Source organism: Anser brachyrhynchus, assembly GCF_964034855.1.
Source record: "Anser brachyrhynchus genome assembly, chromosome: Z".
In the NCBI taxonomy this organism is placed as follows: Eukaryota; Metazoa; Chordata; class Aves; order Anseriformes; family Anatidae; genus Anser; species Anser brachyrhynchus.
Genome location: NC_137697.1, coordinates 20,425,489 through 20,449,621, shown reverse-complemented (window position 1 = coordinate 20,449,621; position 24,133 = coordinate 20,425,489). Strand labels below are relative to the sequence as shown.

General features: G+C 35.2%; 1 protein-coding gene across 5 annotated transcripts in view; it reads right to left on the bottom strand.

Annotated features, from left to right (window-relative positions):
• Positions 1 to 24,133, bottom strand: part of AP3B1 (adaptor related protein complex 3 subunit beta 1) — a 165,115-nt gene that overhangs the window by 49,370 nt on the left and 91,612 nt on the right. For 4 of the 5 annotated variants that reach the window (XM_080573444.1, XM_080573445.1, XM_080573446.1 and 1 more), the window contains exons 16-22: positions 23,613 to 23,799; positions 22,545 to 22,675; positions 19,804 to 19,915; positions 18,176 to 18,332; positions 14,806 to 14,980; positions 6,707 to 6,779; positions 5,683 to 5,789 (exon numbers count right to left, since the gene is read on the bottom strand). In XM_080573444.1, coding sequence (XP_080429570.1) covers positions 5,683 to 5,789; positions 6,707 to 6,779; positions 14,806 to 14,980; positions 18,176 to 18,332; positions 19,804 to 19,915; positions 22,545 to 22,675; positions 23,613 to 23,799 — 942 coding nt within the window. The remainder of the gene's footprint in view (positions 1 to 5,682; positions 5,790 to 6,706; positions 6,780 to 14,805; positions 14,981 to 18,175; positions 18,333 to 19,803; positions 19,916 to 22,544; positions 22,676 to 23,612; positions 23,800 to 24,133) is intronic. The other variant, XM_080573447.1, reaches the window with a different exon arrangement.

The window sequence follows — 24,133 nt, the reverse complement described above, 5'->3', positions numbered from 1 at the left end:
ATATGGGAGGTCTTTGTTTCATTCCTTCTCTTTCTTGGCAATGGTTAATATCTGCTGATGAGCAGCTATATTCATTTGTAGCTCTCCAAGTACTTTCCCAAGGTGAGTAAGCATCATTATCCTCATTTTTCAGATGGAAAACTAAAAGATTAAGTTACTCCCTCCAGATCACACAGCATGTAGTAAGCCAAAAATAGAACTCATTTTCCATATGTAACACCCAGTTCTGTATCCACTGGACCAGGCTGATTTACCACAAGCATCAGTCACACCTAATCAACTAAATAGCTGAATTTTGGGTGCACAAAAAAAAAGCTGCTTTTTAGCTGTTGCCTTTAAGACTTATTTTCACTTGTTTCATAGGTGCAAATTTTCCATCTTACTAACATGGTATTTGCAAAATTTGTTTCAGGCGAGCATAATGTTAGTTACAAAGCTTGTATGGCACAGCTTAGAGAAAAGTGGAAGCAACACCCATAGTTTAAAAACTGTTCCACATGGAAAAATCTTCATCTTAAGAAATGAAGTTGGACAAAGAACTCTGCAGAACTCTACAAACACTCTGCCTAATGTACAAGTGTGGTCAACAATGCAAACAAGTTATAAGGTTGCACAGGGATAGCATGCATCTAGCATACCTTACCCACCAACCCCTTCCTCCCCCACCCACCCCAACAAACTCCCCCAATTCCAATCATTATATAAAAAGGTGGGCTTCAAAAAAAGTATAACATAAACACTTCATATGCAGGAAGAAGCTCTCCTATGGTGAGACACCAAAAAGATAAGACATTACGTACAAGAAGGTAAAAATAAGAGGTCAAATAGTAAACTACATAAAATGATACCAACACCATAAGCTCAGGCTACTGTAACATAAAACCACTACAAAAACATGATGAAAAAGAAGATGTGGCTAACATTCAAAACTGAGAAAAGAAACAACTTTTATCCGACAATAAAAATATATCAGTGTCTCAAGAAGGACTATATGTATTTACACAAATATAAAAATAATTACTTAAAAAACAATGATAATTACTCAAACTACCTCTACAAACCCAGGGCAGAATAGCAAGAATCTATTTAAACCATTCCATACAGTCTGCTCCTGTCACTAGTGATTGCACTATAGCTCTTTCATATCATTAACAAGTTAATTCTGATGACATAGCCATTCCCGAGGTAAGAACACAAGAAGAGCTAAGACCAGAGCTTACACAAATTACAAATAAATCTAGTTATATAATAATTAGTGTTAACGAAGCTTTGAAAAAATAAAGCTCATGAAGCAGAGTGCATGCCAATAACTATTTGGAAGAACTACTTTTCATTTCTCTACTGTAGGATTTGCAAATTCTTAAGCACCTCAAGCTAACCTTTCCCACAAACTGCATAACAGACTACACTGATGATATAATCCATTATTGCAGTTCCTGTGTTCCCAGTACTTCCAAGAAGAGATCCTTTACACAAGGACAGAATATACTTCAGAGACAGTCGTAATACTTGCTATAGTGGAATTAGACTGAATAGACAGAGTAATCTAAATGATAAGAATGTTTTGCCCTGCCAATATTACCTCAAAAACCGAGAAATCAAAATATCATTTAAGGGGTGATCCTATTCTAAAAGTATCTCTATTTGAATACTGGGGGAGTTCATGTTTACTGTTTTTCAAGGAATTCCATAAGTATGCTAAATTTGAAATTAAATGTATTTATCACCTGGCTTGACAGGTCTGCAGCTTGACCTTGACTTTTGTCAAAAGCTATTATTTCTGCTCTACGCATCACCACTCTAAAGAAGTTCTCAAAGTGGATCCTAGTTAAGAGTTCTGTGGAAGATTCAGGGGACAGGAAACTGTATGATTTACTACTCCTTTCCTAAACAGATTCCGTGGAATTCTGAGCAGAAGAAAATAATAAAAACCTATTATAGATAATACTTTCAAGAGAATACACTGAATATACCAAAGAAAAACAGTAAGTAAAGCAGTACCACTTCTACAACTATGACATAACTCAATATGCATAATAATTAACGAAAAGGCTAAATTATTGCATCAAATATGTTTTCTATAAGTAACTCTTCACCACAAGAGCCTTCCCCTCTTTTGCTGTATGCTTTTATCATGAACATCTCTTATCATTCAGCCTTGATGTTTTCCCCAAATTATCATGCACTGGGGGCAAGGAACATACCTCATCTTCTCCTCTCAATACCTACTCATCTCAACATATACTTCCGTACAGCTTTTTGCTCCATCCAACTGCTGCTGCTGCAAAATCTCATATCCAACTGTCAGTTCTCCCTTGCACTAACACCTTTCTGAACTATAACAAACTTCTTGCTACCAAAGTAGTATTCCCTCCTCAATATTTTTTTCTGAAGTATATATATTTTTAATTATCATATATAGCATGCTTAGGGCTCTAGATGTTTAGGGAACCAGTTGCTCAATCATTTTTACTATCTAAAGTCCATATGAGAGAAGAACAGGTGGTTCAGCTTTTTTCTCACCAGTTGTGTTACTGTAGGAACATATGATGACTCCCCTCTAGCTTCTCTGTCTGAAACCATACCCATCCCCTTCCCCCCATTAACCATTCCTGCTCACAGTATTATTTCTTCCAGCACATTATAACCCTCCCTGTCATTTGTGAGTTTTGCTTTTTAGTCCATCTTTTCTCTCTTCAAAAATTTCCATTTAAGGGATGACACACATTTCTGGTGTTTTCAGATACCCATTTTACATTGGTAGCTTGCAGATGTCTCACTTCTTATTTTTAATTGGTACTATATCTTCACTTATCTTTCAAGCCTTCAAGCCTTCACTATCTAAAACTCATTTGATTCCAAATGCATGAGTTCTGTGTGCACATGCACAAAAGCCTCAGGAGTAGCCTCCGGTGACCACAGTTACCTGTTTCAGATGGCCCACTTGAAGGTAGACTACACATACCAGGGCAGAAGCATGAACATGGATTTACTATGTTTTCCATATACAATAGGAAAAAAGTTATCTATAAATTACCAGAAGAAAAAATTATTTTTCCTGGAGTAAACTATAATATGCTTATGTGTGTCTTTATATGACAGGTAAATGTTTTATGTGAAAACATGAGTCATAAAACCAAGCGAGCTGTGGGACAAAGTATCAGGTTGTACACTGTAGTTGCTATCCAGGGATATTTTGTTTTTGTAGGTTTGAAGAGATCTAGAGCATTACTGTAAAACACTTCTAGTATTTATGTTTTCTATAATGTTCAGCAGCTATGAATGTAGAGTTATAAGTTTTCTAAAAGCTGTATCCAATTACAGTCCTGAATGATTTGAATAATAGACTGCCTGACATATTCAAGATAAGTGGCTGCTACATTTCTTTGATATTAGGGTCATATACTGTACTTATCTATTTTTACTCCATGCTCTCCATTGCCTAGTAATAAATTAATTTCTCTCTGTTAGTTTGGCATGTGCCCTACAGTTAAATTCATTTTCTCCCCAATTGAAGGAAGAAAAAGTTTTCTGAAGTATGACAACTATTCTTATTTTTGGAACTAGTGGCCACGGATTAAATTCAGAATACTACTTTAAGAGAGACATTCCCACATACAATCTTAAAAGCTGTTTTTACATTTTAATTTTTAGAAAATTACCTGATGGTGTTGAATAACACATGTATACAAAACTTTTAATGATATGGATATCATTTGAAAGAATAATTTTTAACTTTAGTATTTCATTTTTTTCATTCCCTGGAACACAAAACACTGCAAAGGACCTCACGGACATCTGCAACTACTATCAATGGCAATGACAGTTATAAAACAGGTAATCACTATGCAGGCAGCAACAATTAGTGATGATGTAACTTAGGTTGCTTCCAAAGCAGGAAGTATGAGGAAATAGTCCAGCTTCTTCACTGATTACGTATTTTACCAAGAACTCAGTAGTACCAAGAAAGAAGCATTTTGTGGAATCAATCCTTTTATACAGAACTTCCTTTGTTCAGCCTATACCTTCCAGCTCTTTCTAACACATCACTTGATTGCAGCTACCTTCTGAAGAACTGGGGGAAGCAATAACTTACGGTTATCATGAGGAAAGCAAGCACACATGTGGGAAGTGGAACATGTTCATGTATTTTAGATGAAGAAAGGACTCCAGACATTGGTGAACAAGTGCTGTTCTCAAGCACCCAACATTACTGATCGCCATTTTTAACTTACCGTCAAAGATGATAATTCTGAAGTACCAGAATGACCAGAATCATTCTTAAGCTAGCCTCAGAGCAAGAGAAACAGATGACAGCCTGTGTTTTGACCTGTTAAGGTCTTAAGAATAGCAAACAAGAAATTGTGGCATTGCAACCACTGAAATAACTGCATAATTAAAGGCAGGCTTTCTGCCTAGCACTGCATACTGCACCACAGAGTAACTGATACAAGACAGCACCAGGCATTTTCAGACTGTGTGACACGTGAATTGACTATGCACCAGGTAAAGTGTGTGTCCAAATTGTTACTGGCCCGCTTGGAATTTAAATTGTATCACAGTTCTCTCAGGTTAGGCTAATACCCACCACACTCTCTGCAAGTTTATCTTTTAAACACAAGAACTTAAAGCCTGTAAATATAAAACTGAACAATTAGCTAAAATCTTTTATTTCTTAAGTAAAATAATTTCTTGCACCTTCTTTATAAGTATTTAATAACTATATAATTTTGGAAATGTATTGCTCCCAAAGCCAACAAAAAGTACCTTAACAGAGATTATTAAATTTGCAGTGTAGGTTCTAGATACCAGCCATGTAAGAAACAAGGCTAGGCTAAAAAATGTCCATGCCTCTTTTATTTTCTTCTTGTCACTCCCACAAACTTTCACAAGGATTTGTATCGCTCCAATCCCTTATTAAATTGCAAATTTAAATTGGACAAAAAAAAAAAAAACACAAAGCAAACAAACAAAAACCCTACATTAAAATAAAATAAAAAATAAAATAAACAAGACCAAGAACACAAACTACTATCCTTTCCACCAACAAAGGAATGCCCTCCGTGACTTTGCTAACCTTAATTATACCTATAGTTTTGAGATTCCCTAATGGAAAGTGCTACAAAGCAGAAAGCACTAACTGAATGAATCATGACACATACTGATACACCACTGATTGTAAATCTATACCCTTTTTATTTGCACCCAGGGGCTATGATTTGTACACTCATGAAAAATTACTTCCAAGTAGCAAATGTCATAATTGGAGTCATGTATGGTAAATAATTGGGCTGAGAATTAACAAGTATGTGATTTTATGTAGCTTATTTTTGATACTGCAGCAACTAGATGATTTGAAAGATTTCTACAGTTTGGATGCTTAATTTGTAAATACACATTTCCCTAAGGCAGAGGAGAAAAAAAAAAAAAGAAAAACAAATTGAAAGAGAAGGTTAAAATCCTTGAAGGCATCCTTCTTAAATATGCAATATTCATTCTTTTCTCCACCTTCCAGAATGTAACGGATCCAAAAAAGCTGCCAGACCTGCATGTAAACCACAATTTCATGCAGGACCTTTACAGGAGAAAGTATTTCCAAAAAATCACTTTGTTGACTGCCTCAAAAATACAAAATGCTTAAATTAAGACACCTCCCTCTCCCCTTTTTTAAAGGCTACTTACATCAATGACCGATGAACCTGACAGACTTAATCCCTCTAGGTCTGCTGTTAAACTTGGGGACAAAACAGCTGCTGTAGGAACTGCCACAGGAGTTGTCACAGGGTAGACTAGAATTAGAAAGGCAACTGACATTTAACTAAAAATACAAATAAAAGTAATGGGAAGGACGATAACTTATTTTCATTAAGTTTAAAAAGATTTTATGTCTTGATCTAATTATTTCATGCTCACATCTCCTAATCATAGAACATTATTTTCTCCAGACATAGCAGACATGCTCAATATAAACAATGAAAATATAAATAAAACTGATAATAAAATATATATTAATAAATAAAACTGATAATAAAATACAAATAAAACTACATGTATAGATGACACACATTTTTTACATTGAAGATATTTTGCTCTTCTTTCTGACTTTTTCACTCCATTTTATCCTTCAATCTGATCCACACTGTGCAGCACATTTTCAATATGAGTTATGTGCAAAGTACATATTAATGCAATTCTAACATTTGTTGCACACATAGAAGAAAATCTGAAGACCTGCGCTACAAACCATAGAAAAAAAGTGCACTAGCTCTACTGTACCCTTCCAAAACTACATTTTAATCTGTTTTTTGAAATTGATATTTTTAGTACCTTGTTATAGTAGCATAATTGCTTCATAAATTGCACAGATGTTGTAAAAGAAACATCCATTGTTACCTGAGGAAATAAGCCCACTTTAACAGAAAACAAATCTAGATATACAAAATTCTCAAAAAAGATGTTTTACATCCCAATGCATTCCAAAATTTTAAACTAATTTTCAGTTCTATAATAAACAAAATGATGTATTATAATAAATATGCTTAAAAAAAAGTTGCTAGTCTGAGCAATATATATATATTTTTTTTTTGGTCAGGAAGTTGGGACAATAAATGAACAGAATCAATGTTTACGACATTTAAAATTTCACTGAGTCAACTGAATTGAATATACACCATAGAAAAAATAAGGCTTCAATCAAGATACTTACAGTCGTCTAAATCTAAGAGAAAAACATCTTGTTTACTTGGAGTTTTTCTATCTTGCGCAGTTTTTTCTTCTTTCTGTCAAAATAGATGAATATTTCATCTTTTACCATATCAGCAAAAGAATGGTCTTTTATACTTCTATAGCGGCAAAGTGTATTTTCATTGCTTTAAAAGAAATATGTGTCCATTTCCAGAACTTAGCATTCAAAGAATTCACCTATTGAGACAGAGTTCTTTGTACACACAAGCTGAACCCAAGCTCTACATTTAAGCTATATTTCACTCCTCTGAAGCCCATCCTTTGGTCTAATATTAATAACAGTAACAACTGTTACTGAAAGACAACTTTTGCTGACAGATCAGATGCTTCTGGTGATACCATTAGAGACAGAAACGATTTAAAAAAAAATATTCTATTTCTGTATGAAAAACAGGGCAAAAACACATCATAAGGAAGCAGTATGATTTGCGCTTTTCTAGAAGGACGGAAACCTGTCCTATCATGTAATGGGATACTACTTAATTGCTGGAGAAAGTCAACAAAAAGTTTCTTTTTTGTCACAAAAAAAAATATGTAATTTTAAGCTGTAAGATGAATTCTAATACAAAGATTGCCAGTATTGTCAGCATACTATTGCAGAGTAGAGTAGTAATAGAGTAATCTCAGTGACTTGGCTAACATACAATTTAAAAAAATTTGTTGCAATACAGCTAAATAAAAAGTTACAGACATGCCTAATAAGAGTGAACATTGGTCGTATCTACAGAACATCTAGACAGAGATGATTCAAGACAGAGTTTAATGAGTCACAGCTCAAAATGGGCTCCAGATACTGTGGATTAGTAAAAATGATTGATCTTCGGACACTGACAGAGTCTGGACACAGTACCCACTGGATGCTCATAAGACAGTTTTTCATCACGCTATTCCCAATCCACTCTTAAGCCTCCTTTGTCTGGATCAGCTGCAGAACTCTGCCTTTGGTCTGTCTCTCTGGCTCAGTCACCAGACAGCAGGCTTCATCATTCTTTCAGAGAAATTTGTCAACTGCCCTTAGACCTTAAGACTGCTCATTACTCAAGCTACTGCAAGAATTTAAATGTAGTCTTTCCAGGAGTTCCACTTCCACGAGCTTTTTAGTTTACCAGTTCTGTCTTCAACAGTCTGTGACAGCCAAATCCATACACACGTGTATTATTCTTTTAGCTTTTCTAATCAGTGAAACGGATCTACACAAAACACTAAAACTCCATAAGCCCATCCTGGGCTCCCTTACTTAAGCTTTACTTACAAGCTGTCACAGTCCTTTCAGGCACTCACGATACAACTTCCTAAAGGAGCCTGGAGACCCTCTCAAAAGCTCAGCAGCTAGGTTCATTTTCTTTGATTGTCACCATAAAGCAAAATGACCCCTCTTTTTTTTCCCTTTCTTATAGTCTCTCAGTCTTACGGTCAGTTGCAAGCTAACACTAATGCTGGGTTCATTTTTTCCAGTTTTGTGAGAATTTCCATGGTTCCCTCTGAAGAACACACAAGAAGCCATGTTAATGTTCTCGCTAGGTTAAGCCATTGATATTAATGACTACTGGGTTTACGTAGGACAAAATGACACTGCTCCTCATTTTCTTCCAATTAAACCCAAGGCTCAACCGTATCTTGGGCTGCATCAAAAGAAGTATGACGAGCAGGTTGAGAGAGGCACTGGAACAAATTGTTTACAGAAGCAGTGGATGCCCCATGTACAAGACTATGTTGGATAGGGCTTTGGGAGACCTCGTCTAGTGGAAGGTGTCCCTGCCCATGGCAGGGGAGTTGGAACTGGGAGATCTTTAAGGTCCCTTCCAACTCAAACTATTCTATGATTCAAACAGACAGTATTCACTTACATGGTCATTACAGATGTGCTTTAGTTATTCTGGAAGGAGAAGACTTGTGGACAGAGTAGAATGGAAGTCACTTTTATTTTTATTAGATCAACATACTTGAACGGTCCTTACTACTACAGTATTTGAGTGTTGTATTATCACTGATTTATTTGACCCATGACATCCCTCTGGACCATGGCAATATTACAAAAAAATATATTTAAAATGGTCCTAATATGATTCCATTCCCTATATGACTTGTCCAGAACTACTGAGGGACTCTGTTGAAAAACCATCTCTCCTGAGTGCCACTTTGGTCAAAACCACAAGACTTAATTTTTTCTTCCAGTGAGGTTACTGACAATTTATTTGACTGCTTTTCGCTATTTTTCCTCATCTGTGAAATGAAGGTATACAGTATACTTTATAAATGACAGGTGCTAGTTGAATTATGTGCTTACTTTAATTTCTGCACTATGATCTTATTTGAATTGTGAGTTACTTCAAGTCTGTGAAGTCTCAGAGAAATTATTTAACAATTATTTTAATCAATAACAAGTCTTTTTTTAAGCTCCATGTTGTGAATATTCAGCCATGAAATACATTATCTGTAACTCTTTTACTGCACATTATGTATCACAACTGACTTAGTGTGTTAACTGTAAAATCTCGGGACACCTGAACATAATCAAAGAAAACACAGTTAAGCAAATAGATTAGAAAAAAAATCCCAACTCTCTCACTTTCTACCTCCACCTATTCATAAGGTTAATTTCTTCCATCAACTACAAAATAAGGTTCAAAGATTATTTTTAGCTAGTTGTAATATGTGCTCCTCTTTCCAGTAGGGAAGGGATTTTCACATTCCCTTTTATTATGCAGCCAATTAAAATCTATAAAAAGTGGCTCACTCATATGAGAGGATACCACAAGGATAAAAATTTTGAATGTGCTTGAGTTTTTGCTAACAACAATATTGCCCAGTAAAAAAAGTTTAAAAAAAATATTAGGAGTCAGATTCAAGACATTCTCTTATTGTTCATCTGTTTACTGAAGACAGTTAAGGTAAGACATTCTATGACGCAAAGAACATAGAAAACATTTTTTATTTTTTTTTCCTGTTATTTATCATTCTAAAGTGGTTACTCAGTACAACACAAAGCTTGATATGTAAATTTATAACATAAAAATGTATTTATGCACTGATTTTGAATCTATGACGTGATTCATCTTTAGAACTGAAAAATATTTCACAGATCTTTTTATATTTCAAAATAAAATAAAGATGCAAGTACAGAAACATTACATTGAGGTAATGCATGGTAAGAAAAACTTACACAGCACACGTTATCAGTACACTGTACTTAAGTATAATCAGTTTACTGTAAAACACACAAACAAAAACAAACAAAAAACAAAGCAAAAACAAACAACCCTATCATCTGGGAAATGTAAAATCAGAGGCAAACTAAATCAAGATAAAGCTAATACTAAAGTATACTGAAGTCTTATTTTCTACTTCAGTCAATGTGTCAAGCTTAAATAAATACTCAGCTAATTCTGTGTGTACACACTCACATAGATACACACATGCGTATACATATTGTGCTAAAACACCAAAGAAATCTAGTTAAATTTGTCTTGTCTATTAGACATGTGATTATTTTTTCTTTTATTTTTCAAAGAAAAGAAAATTGATTGGCTTTCTAGGAATAATAAATAGCCAATGACTGCAACAAACACTATCAACAGATATTTCTATTGAATGGAAAAAGCTTTGCATTCCAAATCAAGACAATAAAAAGGTTCTGACGTGTCTGGCATTTCCCTGTAACATATATTTTTTTTTTGTATTTTTTTTTCCTTGAAATAAATCTATAATATAACCCAAACAGTTTCCTACCAGGAGAGCTCACTACAGGAAAAGCAGAATACTAAACAAAGAAGTTAAGCTATATTCCATCAAACATTTCTCCATTTGCAATTCATCTTGGTAATAGAGATAGAACCTGGTAAATGCATATAGGACTTGAAGCAGGAGATTTCTCTTGCTCAATGCATAATTCATGTGCTCCGCCTGCAAAGTGTGTAAAATGAGAATTTCACACCGCAGCATGAGCCATGGAGCTGCAGAGAAAAGGCAGATGAAATCATATTTTGCTGTGTGAATTTTATTTCTTATCCTCCCAATATTTATACAAAACCATCATTGACAATCCAAATGCATTGACAGATCACCCACTGTTTCCATTGTGTTAGCACTTGAAAAGAGATCAGGCAGAAAGATAGACAATTTGTTTTTGTATATTTTTTAAATAGTGGATCAGGTTTTTAACAGCTGAGTGACTGTATTATACTTGTATAAGGAGGTCAATAGTAGCTGATTTTAAAATCCCACTGTAAAGACATTTACTTACATATGCATCCTGAAATCTGCATTTTAGCTCCACAGTATTTATGCTCAGAGTATGTCATGTATCTGAACACCTCAAACTACCCATATTTCAAAATGATATAAAACACTGCAGCACAAGAAAGTGACTTTCCTACTCACTGCAGCTCAGTTATGGTGAACAAAACAGCATTTTCAAAACAATTCTTCGCAAAAATAAATATGAAAGTATTAATAATATATTCAGAAAAAAAATCTGCTTTTGTAACCTATTTTTCTGCTTGTAAATGCATGGATGCATACACAAATTAAGCTCCCATGTGAGTGTAATCAAACCTTGTTTATTACGAAGATTCTGCTAAACGTGGCAATGGTAACTAACAAAACACAGAGAATGGTAGTCAGCCCTCAGAACATTATCTGTGTAACAGAGTTCATAACATGTGGCAAACTAACTACTCCTCTTATCAATATGTATTTCAGAAGATATTTTTAGTTTTATCTATAAGGATATAAAATCTTTATATCTAAGGATATAAAATTTCCCCACCTATGCTAACCAAATTAAGAATGTCCCATAGTAGAATAATATAAGCAATGTTTTTTCCAACAAAATCTTTCAGTAGAAAAATATGCATTTCTGAGGGCCTGGATGAGATTCTGCTTCCTGATGGAAAGAAGCAGAAAAATTACAAGGTTTTCATGGAAGTAAAATAAACACGGGTGGTTCTTGTAAAATATACTTTGATACAAGGGCTCCACTCAAGACTTTATCTGAAATGTTCTTTAAACGTTGTTAACTATTGCTTTTCTTTCCAACTTGGAAGGACTGTCAAGGTTATCATCAGTTAGCTCACCCGATGATCACAGGGCTCAAAATGTGTAATTCTCCAAAAATCTGTTAAGCTACTTAGAACAACAGTCACGTTGAACACAAAATACGTGTTTCTCCCCTCTACACCCTCACCTAATTATGCTTCTGAATAGAACCAAATATCAGAAACACTCGAGGTATAAACTCAAGCATCCAACATCAATTAAACTGAAGCTAACTCTATAGTCCTAAAGATTAACAGAGTACAGTGGAAGTCCTCTATGTTCAAGAGCCCCTCACTCCTAATTCATGTATAACTAATCACAGAATCACAGAATTTAAGGGGTTGGAAGGGACCTCGAAAGATCATCGGGTCCAACCTCCCTGCCAAAGCAGGTTCCTTAGAGTAGGTTGCCCAGGTAGGCGTCCAGATGGGCATTGAATATCTCCAGAGAAGGAGACTCCACAACCTCCCTGGGCAGCCTGTTCCAGTGCTCCGTCACCCTCACCATGAAGAAGTTCTTTCACATGTTGGTGCGGAACTTCCTGTGCTCTATCTTGTGGCCATTACCCCTTGTCCTGTCCCCACAAACCCCTGAAAAGAGGCTGGCCAAATCCCTCCGTCTCCCACACCTCAGGTATTTATAAACATTGATGAGATCCCCTCTCAGTCTTCTTTTCTCCAGGCTGAACAGACCCAGGTCTCTCGGCCTTTCTTCATAGGCAGGATGCTCCAGGCCCCGTATCATCTTTGTGGCCCTCCGCTGGACTCTTTCCAGGAGATCCCTGTCTTTTTTGTACCGGGGAGCCCAGAACTGGACACAGTACTCCAGGTGAGGCCTGACCAGGGCAGAGTAGAGGGGGTATGTATATATATACATATACATATATATATATATATACACACACACACACCGAGGTATATGTATGTGTGTGTATATATATATATATATGTATATATAAACTTCACAGTTTTCATATACTAGTCCATCAGCCATGTTAACAGTTTCCTAGTGAAAAAGAATTCAAGGAACATAGTTATTTAGCTTTTGGATAGTGAACTCTATGCTATCTTATCGATTATCTCCCTGCCTCCTTTTTTTGCTGCCATGTACATAATTTTAATATTTGCTTTTTTTTTTGTGAGATTTAAAAGATCTGCAATTTTTCAATTCTACATTTTGACTCTAATCAAGTCTTCTGTCAATGGCTTATAAACTTCTTTTGTTCCTAGCACATTTCTTTTTAGGTTCTTCTTAAACAAGTAAGGCTTTAATCAAGTATCTATTCCTGCAAGGTTCTTTTTCTTCTCTTAAGATCCAAGGGCTTGACAATTCTCCATTGACTTCAACAAAACAATCCCAAACAAGCTTCTTGGACATTCCGGTTCTCCTACTACTCAGTAATTGACTTCACACATTCTTGATCGCTGTTTTAAAATACAAAATGCTTCTTTATGCTAGTAGTCCTCACATATCCTGTGAAAGAACCAGAACAGCTTAAATAATTCTAGTGAAAGAAATAATGAAAGCTGGCCCTGATATTTTGAGAAAAATGGACAAATGCAGCAGAGAGAACACAAAGTTGTTTGAATACAGTTTTGTAGTGGCTGCTCAGAGCTAAGCAGGTCAGAGTACGTATTATTTTCTGGTGGAAATATCTGTGCTACTATGAGGAGCTGCAAACTCTTAGAATTAATTCATGCTCCACCTAGCACCAAAGAGCTCATTCTGAGAGGACTTGGCTTCTCTACTGGAAAAAAAAGAGAAGAACCTTACTTTCTCAGTTAAAGGAAATACACTTAAACAGTTTAATAAACTTACAGATTCCCTCTTAACTATTTGATACACACTTGTCAAATAGCTTCTACAACTGCATCAAATGCAACAGAAGAGGCCTGTTTTGACTACTCAGCAGTCCATACTGGAATCCTGATTGAAATATGCCAGTTTGATTTAAAATGCTTGAGTATCACTTTATTTTCAACACTGTATACTGATATTAAAATGGAAACTTCTGAGTTACAATTCTAACCTACAAATGTGATAAAGTATATAGAATGAAAGGTAGGGGAAATCTTTGAAAATGGAAAAATAACTTCCAGAAATTCTTTTATCATATTCTCCTAACAGATTTAGAGTAAGGTTCCTCATTCATCTGTTTTTAATGAAAGATAGATAAATAGAATTCAGTTCACGGTAGTAGACTTAGGTCTACAATGTTGGCTCGAGTAAAATGAACTTCTAGCCTCTTTCTCTTCCCTAAGGTAAGCAATTAAAACTTAGCTGACACATAAATGGTTCTGTTGAACACTTTTGTATCTTCACATATTTCAGCATTCATTATGAAAAAAAGATACTTGAAAGTTTGCTACCTCAGAAATACAGTAAGAAACCAAATATAATTTGAAGTAATGGAACATTTATATGCCTTATTCCTATTAAAAAGAGAACAATAAATGTTGATTACTCATTAGGAATATTAATTCTACTAGCCTATGTACACGCCTCAAGTATAGATGCATTAACTGCACTGTTCTTAATTTTAACAGGAAATTTTAAAAGAAAGCCACTGGTTCCACTTAATGTCTTCAAGCCCGTAAGAAACTCTTCATGTCAGACCCAGGTCCTGTAGTAATTAGGATTCCATTTTATACAATTAACATCCCAAATCAGGCTGCTATTTCTGTGAAATACCCACATACATATGTTTTCACTAATGAAAAAGTAAAAAAATTAGGTTCCCTTATTTTTTATCTATCTGGTGTAAAAGTATAACAGAATTAAAACCAAAATACAGTTTTCATTGTAAAGTATTCTTACTTAAACTATCAAATAGTTGTTGTTTTGGGATGGGTCTTTTATGAAAGGTCAACAAATATTTTCAAAAATTATGTTTTTTTTAGATATCCATAAAATCACAACCCATCTCCATTCCCTCAGAAAGAAATAAACAAATTATTAGATGCATCTTTTAATGTTTAATATACATATTTATATATATGTGTATGTAATCTTTAACATACTTACCTTACTAGAAGTAGCACTTCCAGATTTTCCAGAATCAGAGTCACTTCTAGAGTCTGATACTGATTTGGAGTCTGAAGAACTTCCCTCTGACGAACTGGACTCTGTATCAGAGGAACTGGATGTGTTTCTGTTTTTGGAGATCCCCTTTGCTTTCTTTTTACTTTCCTCTGCATTACTAGATATTAAAAATAAATAAATAAATGTAAAAGGCACACACAAAAACACCGAAGAAATGCACTTAGGCACCACAGTGTCATAGAATGGTTTGAGTTAGATTGAGTTAAAGATCACCTAGTTCCAACCCCCATGCCATGGGCAGGGACACCTTCCAAAGCCCCATTCAATCTGGCCTTGAACACTTCCAATGACCGGGCATCTGCAACTCAGGGCAACCCGTTTCTCACCATCTGAATAAAGAATTTCTTCCTAACGCCTAATCTAAACCTACCCTCTCCTAATTTAAAGCCATTACTCCTTGTCCTATCACTACACTCCCTGAGAAAGTGTCCCTCCCCAGCTTTTCTCTAGGCCCCCTTCAGGTACTGGAAGGCTGCTCTAAGGTCTCCCTGGAGCCGCCTTTTCTGCAGGTTGAACAACCCCAACTCTCTCAGCCTGTCTTCATAGGGCAGGTGCCTCTGCCCTCTGATCATTTTTGTGAACCTCCTCTGGACTCACTTCTACAGATCCATGTGTTTCCTGTGCTGGATGCCCCAGAGCTGAAGATAGGAAGCATTCTACATTGACATTTCAAGGTTTTATGAAACAAGCTTTACGTCAATCCTTCTTCATGACAATGAAACTTGGTAAGATGGCAAAAGCAGTAGCTTATTTAAAGGAAAATTGTTCTACCTCATTACACAGTACAACATCACACAATCTAAAACAGGTAATGGTCAAACAAAAATATGCACGTTAAATATTAAAAATATTATTTGCATATATCGAGCCTGTGGTATTTCAGAAAAGTGAAGACACCACTTTAGACAAAATATTTTTGACTATTCCACATGCAATTAACAGAATCATGATGGCTTATAACATGATTTTGCAATTATTGCTTTTAAACATCAATATATTGAATTTGTTAATTTTTCTAAATGAAGCCACCTAGAAAAATGCCTATAATATCTACAAATATTTCAATACATACAGAGTTTATACAGAAGAGCTATTAACATTCATTCCAACGCTTTTGGTTATATCAAATACCTTACAGCTATTAGACTTCAGAGACAGTATTCTTCACACAGTTCTTCTCTTAGCCATGACAATGTTGGATTATGTTGCTCTATGCTAACAGCTACTGAATATTATTAAAATCTGCCCTGTTTGCTTCTAATAATACTAATAACTACAATTAACAGATTACCCTTTTGCCTTGGTGAGCAGGCAAGTGGTGAAGAGAGGAGGATTACCAAACAGAAATACTGCAGGAAATGAAAACTGTTTTCTAACAGTTGTCATGGAGGAGATAAGTAATATTTCATATAGTAAGAAAACCTCCCTTCTGGGATCGGCATGCTACAAACCTGTACTTCCAAATCAGGTGTTTCATATACCACCTGATTCAGCTTCCTCCCCAGGACAATAAGTTGGATACTGAAGTGCTGGAAGGGTAACAAGGTCAATAATAATTAAACAAATCCAGACCACTCAACTATTAATAGTCCCTTCAGACCCAAATTAAGTTGTTAAACATTTTTGCTTAGCTTTCGGAGTAGTGTAGAATATATTATGTTGCATTACAGTTTTAGATGGCAATTATTTTTAGGAGGGAAAAATACAGAGAAGGAATTGAAAAATGTAACAGAAAGGAAAAATACTACGGGCAAAGCAACGCCCCACATCAATCTGGAACTTTCCAACACTGAATTGCCTAAATCATATTTGATCAAAATTATAAAAAATCTATAGTAAGATTTAAACCATCCTAATAATGCCCAACTGTGCAACTGAAGATGAAATGAAAACCCAAAATTTTAATAGTCAAATGTAATTTTCTCTGAAAGCAGTGAACTCGAAGCTTGCTAAGCTAAAAATGAAGGAGTACACTTTACAAAAAGAGTCTAATGTAGTATATATGATTGTTAAAATCATGGGAAAAGTAGGAACTCCCTAGTTTAATATGACAAACATTTAAAAGCTAAAAATACTAATCTAAAAATAAAAATTCACTAATATATACTGTTCAAAGTTTCCTCATGACATATAACACAAGTACTGACAAGATTGTCTACATTTCCCTCATTGCCATTGAACAGAATCTTTAGTTGCATCAACAAGTAAGCTATTGTGCATTATATAAATCAACTTGTTTTTCAAAACACATTCAATATTTAAAACAAAATTTGAGGATTAAAAATGTTACTTTATTGTGTATCAGTCAGTTTTGACGGGTAATCATTGTTTACCTTACTGCTTAAAATTTCAGACGTTATTCTAATGAAAAGAATTTACTGGTAACTAGCTTTTTAACTTTGCAATGATGAAAAGCCTGTATTAATTTAACCTACAGATTTCATTTGTTCTGAACAGGAAAAACAATATAAATCACTTTTAAAATCATTAAATCCTGACTTAAATTAATAAAGTCATAATTAGGGCATTATGCTGTGTTTGTTATGGAAGTGGCAAGGCGAGCTGCTTTAATTACTGTCTGTAATAAAAGGAGCAGAGTGCGTACTGCGCCCCAATCAGTGCTGTCAGCCACGACTGAGCTGAGCTGCAAACTCATCAAGTGAGCTGGCAGCAGACTATAGAGTAAAGGGCGATCATGTCTGCAGAGGCCACTTGCTGACAGCAGTGGAAGAAACAGATTCATACAATCCAAGGTATTAGCCCCAATTACTCAAAATTTTAATGATACTTTAATACATGATAACGCTGTTGATAATGGGCAATCTTAAAAAGCACTAACACTTAAATATCTTATGACCGTTTCCCTTCACAGCCCTTGCCTCTAATATTTGGATCATAATCTTTTTAATATAACATTATTTAGAAAAATCAATTGTCTTAGTTACATAATTGCAAAGTGTGGAAGGACTTAATTTTAGCTCTCAGCAAAATTGCTGCAAAAGGTAATTAAGTGTTTCATACAACTGTCTGATCACTTATTCAGCCTCCCAAGGTTACATCAATTTTCAAAAAGCCACCCCAGATTTTACAAAAGTCAGAAATTAATTCTAAATATAAGAGTAGTCTGATTAAAGAAAATACGAACACAATTCATACATAGAATATACACTGGCACATGCTTAAACATCAGTTGGATGATACACCTCCAAAAAAACCTAACTAAACACTTAGCAGACTGTTTACAGCAAAGTTGCTTCAGCAAAAAATTAGAACCATGCAAATGTATGCCTACCTTTCCTTAACAGCTCCAGATGTTTTCTTTGCTGTACTTTCTTTGCTGTCTGATTCACTGTCACTTGATTCTTCACTGGAAGAGGAACTTCCACTGCTCTCATCACTGCTGCCTTCCTCCTTATCTTCCTTTTCACTTTCACTGCCAGACTCACTCTCTGAAATTAAAAAAAAAAACACATTTTTTTTCTAAGTATCTTACAAGTATCTTACACAATTAGTATTTTAGAAATCTAAGCTTTTTTTTTTTTTTTAAAAATAATGTTTTAGTATTGTAAAATCAAATTTCAAATTTCATCATTATTTACCTAGGGTCAAAAGCAGATAAGAAAATCACGTCTCCCCAACATTTACAAAATTCTCTTGGTAAAGATATGCTTTCTTGTGTGTACAGTATGGTACTTCATCAAGCCAGAACTCCCAATAATAAATTAATTACATGTGGGTTCTTCAAAATTATATAACCCTGTCAGGGCTTGGAGATGACCTCAAATTCTCTAATGTATATATTCACTTAACCGGCAGATTATCTTTTAAACCAATTGCTTAACTAGATGATCTATTCTTGGATATTGATAGTGATGATAGAGTCACTGATTTAAACAAATTATTCATCTCCTAATTAGTCATATAGCTAAAAATATTCAAGTATCTGAAATTAATATATTATTTTCTTGCTTACAAGAACATTAAGTGATACCCAGTTCTAAGGTACATTTCTTCTGCATATTTCTTCAGCTTAGGAATGAGAGTGAAGAAGTACCAACTTCAGATTTGAAAGACCATTTGAGCCATTCAACAAGATGCTGCTAATTCTTTAAGTCTCTAATGCCAAATATTTTACGTGTCTAACCTCTGGACCTGGAAGAATTTTTTGTCTTCTTCTTAAGTTTAGAAATGGCCAAAGAGACTCATGTTCTTCACTAAATTTAAACTATATTAACATCTATTGAAATGGCAGTCTTGGAGAACTGTCTATCTCATATTATGCGAGAGACTGGCCAAGAAAACCTTAGTTCATTTGAAACAAAGCTGTCAGTTATATTCCCCACCATCACCTGAATTGTAATAAATAGAAACTAGCATATTGTACTTCAGATTAAAACTGTAACACAATTCACTAAACAAAAACACATGAAATACTACAGTTATACAAGTTTGGCCATTTCTCAACACAGTAGCACATGCTATCAAACTAGTAATTCATAAACAACAAATTTCCCCAAACATTCAAGACTTATGGTTCTCATCAAACAAGGCTATGGGCATTTTTCCCATAAATTGGTTCAGGGATTTAGTTTTAATTGGAACTGCAAATTTTCATTTCTCTTACAAGTTTCAAAGTGAGATGAAAATAGCATGCCAGCCTTTTTCTTTAACAGGGAAACAAAGCAAAGTCTAACTCTTTTAATGAACACGCAAGCCGTATCTATACAACTAGTTGTTACTGCTATAGTGAATTTTAACTTTTTTCCTTTGATTCCCTAATGTTATATAGACCTCTGGTTTTCGTTTGTTTCTTTTTTTTTTTTCCTTTTCTTTTTCTCTGATTCATTTTAAGTAGTTGCCAGTTCTGAAGACAAAAGTTATTCAGCAACCAGAAATGAAAGTCAGTTTCCAACTACCTACCTGTTGCACCGGTACTGGCAGACTCATCTTCCTCCTCTTCTGATTCAGAGTAGAACTTTTCAGTAGGTTTCTCTTTCTTTGTCTTACCTAGAATTGCAGTCCATTCCTTTGCCTGTAAATACATTTCAATGCTTACAGTGCTTCTAGGCTTACTTTTCCAACCAGAAATACAAAAATATACACAACATGACAAAGAAAAACACCTGAAGCAGTAGTATTAGGTGTTTTCTAAATAAATCCTCTAAGCAAGTCAAGAGAAAATATTTAGCTTCTCTTATTTTACACAATTAGGAGCACTAAAAGTTTTATACATACCTATAAAAGGTGAGATATGTCTGTTAGAGAGGCCAGAAAAAGATTTACTAAGGCAGATTAAAAGCATCAGTAACCATAAATAAATTTCTATGCCAAAAGAACCCGAAGTCTGAGAATTTTGTCTATGGATCCAGCTCAATTTAGCCTATTGCTGGAATGAAGGGTAAACACCACCTTTATCATCCCAAGTTTAAGAAGAAAACAGGTGTGGACCCAGTAAGCAGCAACAGTTCCAGTAGCCAGATGGCAATTGTATGTCACAGAATCACAGAATGGTTGAGGTTGGAATGGACCTCTGGAGATCATCTGGTCCACCCCCCCGGCCAAGCACGTTGACCTAAAGCATGCTGCACAGGGTTGCATCCAGGCAGGTTTTGAATACCTCCAGAGAAGACTCTACAACCTCTCTGGGCAAACTATTCCAGTGCTGTCACCCTCATATTCATTTCTCATATTCAGCCAGAACTTTGTGTTTCAGTTTATGCCTGTTGCCTCTTGTCCTGTTGCTGGGCACCATGGAAAAGTCTGGACCCATCCTCTTGACATCCTCCCTTTGTGTATTTAGACACACTGATGAGATACCCACTCAGTTTTCTCTTCTCCAAGCTAAACAGGCTCATCTCTTTCATCCTCTCGTCATACGACAGATGCTCCAGCCCCTTAATCATCTTAGTAGCCCTCTGCTGGACTTGCTCTAGTATCTCCATGTCCCTCTCATACTGGCGAGCACAGAAATAAAAGTAATTCTTATCAAGAAGAGCACACCAGAACAAAACACTACTTCAGCCAGACTTTTTTCTTCTCATATCTCCAAATAATACTGAGAAGCAGAAGAAAAACTCTGGACAGGAAAGAAACAAATAGTCAGACAACCATACCAACAGTGATAAAAGTCTGCCTCACTGACCGCTGTGATCTAGAATAAGACTAACTTTTGTAATAGCTCTAACAATGAGTTGCAATGGAGTACAGTTCTAGAGACACAGTGGCCTCCTCTTAAACACTGAAAGCTGCCAAAACTTTGTAATGTTCCACCCAGCAGCTGGTATTTTAAAAACTTAATACTCTTCTCAATTTGAATGACAATTTAACAATGGATTGCAGCTTAACAACTCAACTTGAAGTATTAGAGAAACCACAAAATTAATGACAATGAGGCACTCTCCATAGAAAATATTTGCAGAAAGCCTAGGGTAAAGGATTTTCATGTTTATTTTGAGGTTTAAATGGTCAGAGGGAGATGTTTTCTTTTATGTTGTAGATGGATGTTACTCCATTTGATCAATTTCCTGCAATGCTTTTTGTTTTTATGGACAAAGGTGCCTCCATACATTCTTTCATGCCAACCTTATCATTTATAATAACACTCCTTGAGATGACTGCTGTCAGACTCTCCTCATAAAAGCTTTCAGAAGTTTGTACACAAATATCTCTTTTCCTGAAATGTATATAAGAAGGTAAAGAAGTAATACTGAAGTACTAAAGAGAAATGTTTGTTCTACCACATCACTGTTTACTGGCCTCTGCAACTCATACCCGTTATTTAGCATTTCCTTCATTCATTCTATTTCTAACATCTTATATGCAAATTAATTCATGTGCAATTTAGTGTGGAATTTGGCTCAGGACAAGGGCCACATGCTTCTCTGGTAAGACCTGTTACAAGAACGCATCTCTGAGAGCATCACCAGTTCCGTACATTACAGTACATTTCAATTCCTGTTATTGTACAATAGCTTTCACTGACATTTATTAGTACTCCGATACCCAATGCATAAATCACAGCTCTGGAACCAGAACATGACTGCCTGCTAGTTTACAAGCTAGTAATGGAATGCTGTAGTAGATGACTAATCCTGTAAAGTCAACAAATGAGTAGTGCACTAACAAATGACATTTTCTTTTTAAAAACTTTCCTAATTCTATTCAGATCATCTCAAATGTAAACCTGGTCTCTTCCAAACTTTACGCTTTGAAACATACATAACTCTTCCCCTGCTGCTGCCAGTATACTACCGATTTTCTTCTTCTAGGACTTGGATTTATACACTAATAAACCACCACGCACCTACTACTTTGGTATTCCAATAACAGTTATCATTAACTGCAATTACCATACTGTGGCAGAGTGAATACAAGAAGTATGAAATAAAAAATGAGATGGAAGGGAAGAAAGTTAATTTAGTCTACAAGTGAAGTGGAAGTGGCCTACAGTTGACCCATTTCTCTCATTGAAAATAAACAGTGAGTATGTTGCAGATTTAAAAATTTTCAATTTCCACGCTAAAACAAGCCACATGGATGATCACATGTATCAAAAGTTTTCAGTACAGCACAAACATGTTGTTTAAGTACTTATATTTTAAGATAATGTTCTGTATTGGCGCATGTGTTCAGCAAAGTTACTTTCAATGATGCCAACATACCGACTCAGCCACTTCAACGTTTCGCACAGCAGGGTCAGGTGCCACATCTGGCCAGTCAGACAGCTCCAGGTAGCCAGTAGCTCGGCTGTTCAGCGTGTGAGACAAGGTGCCAAGCTGGAAATGATCTCGATCTATTAAAAAAAATGGGGGAGGGGAAAATATACAAACAACATGAGCTCTACCACAAAGAGCAATCTTAATCAGGCTAAAGGTAATTGCCATTATATTACCTCAAATGTCATGGAATAAATATAAACTAGGAAGCTCTTCATAGGTCAAAAAACTGATTTCAGTCCATAGATTACAATAATCTCCCCCATAATGGTCAATAAAAAAGCTAATCAGTCAGTGTGTTTAGAGGTGTTGCTCTGAAATGTAGCTTCTCTAAAAATTACTTTACTGTGAATATTAAGAATGACAGCACAGTTAAACAATCCATATACATGTCTTGGCACAAACACATCCAGAATCTTAATAGTTTTTCTTCAAAATGGAGCTCTTTTTACAGCTTTAAACATTAGTAAGTATGAAAATTAAAACTGCAAATTATCACAATAACAGAGCATTTTTAATTCAGATAACCTAATAACCTTTTTATTTGAGAATACAATGATTCTTTCTTTTAAATAGATGGAAAATGCACTGGGAAAATTATCACTTTGGAGAAAAACAATAAAAATCTAATCTACTGAGATTCAATTTTTTTCAGATTCGTAATACATTTACAATACATTAATAACCTTCTATTAAAGTCTAGATAAAAACTAAAGATATTTTTTGAAATTGAAGAATATTTTTCCTCAAAAGACATACTTTCAATTATTAAACCAAATTTAAAATCAACACGAACAGAAACTGATCAGTTTGTCAGGGTTTATCAGGTAAATGCAGTGTGTACGCAACATGTATACTTTGCTTGCTGAAAAGCAAGTAAACAGAGTGAGTATTCTTGCATATTAATCATCTGTGTTTTCTAAGTGACGCAATTTGTGAGCATATTTGAAATAGAATAGGCTGTCACATTCCTTTACACAATGAACATTTACCAAATGATTTTGGCAGTTATACCTTTAAAAGGAGACTCAAGCAATGGGGCAGGTTTCTGTGCCAGAAATATTTTTTTGGCATATTTGCTTAAAGCTCCACTCTTCTCATTCGGAACAATAAGCTGCCTAATAAATCTTGTACGGTCTCTGATGTCGTAGCTTTGATCATACTTGCCGAGATTTAATACGTACTGGGTAAGCAATTTTGTCTGTGGAAAAAAACAGGACAAGAACAGAATACAAGTTATTTATGATTATTGATAACTCTGGATAAACATATTTAAAGAGGTAATAAAAATGAATGGTTATGTCAAACAAATGTTGTTCCACAGGGAATATGCATTTCTAAAGCTGCAAATGGAATTCAGAAGCCAAAGCACATGTCCTCTTCTGTATTGGGGAGGTGAATGCTGAGTACTGAGAAGCAGCCATGTGCTAGATTATTAAACTGCTGAAGTGGAAAGAAAGGCATCATTAAAAAAATAATCATATATGGCAAACCCGCTGAAGGGTCTACGTGAGGATAATGAATGTGGAAATACA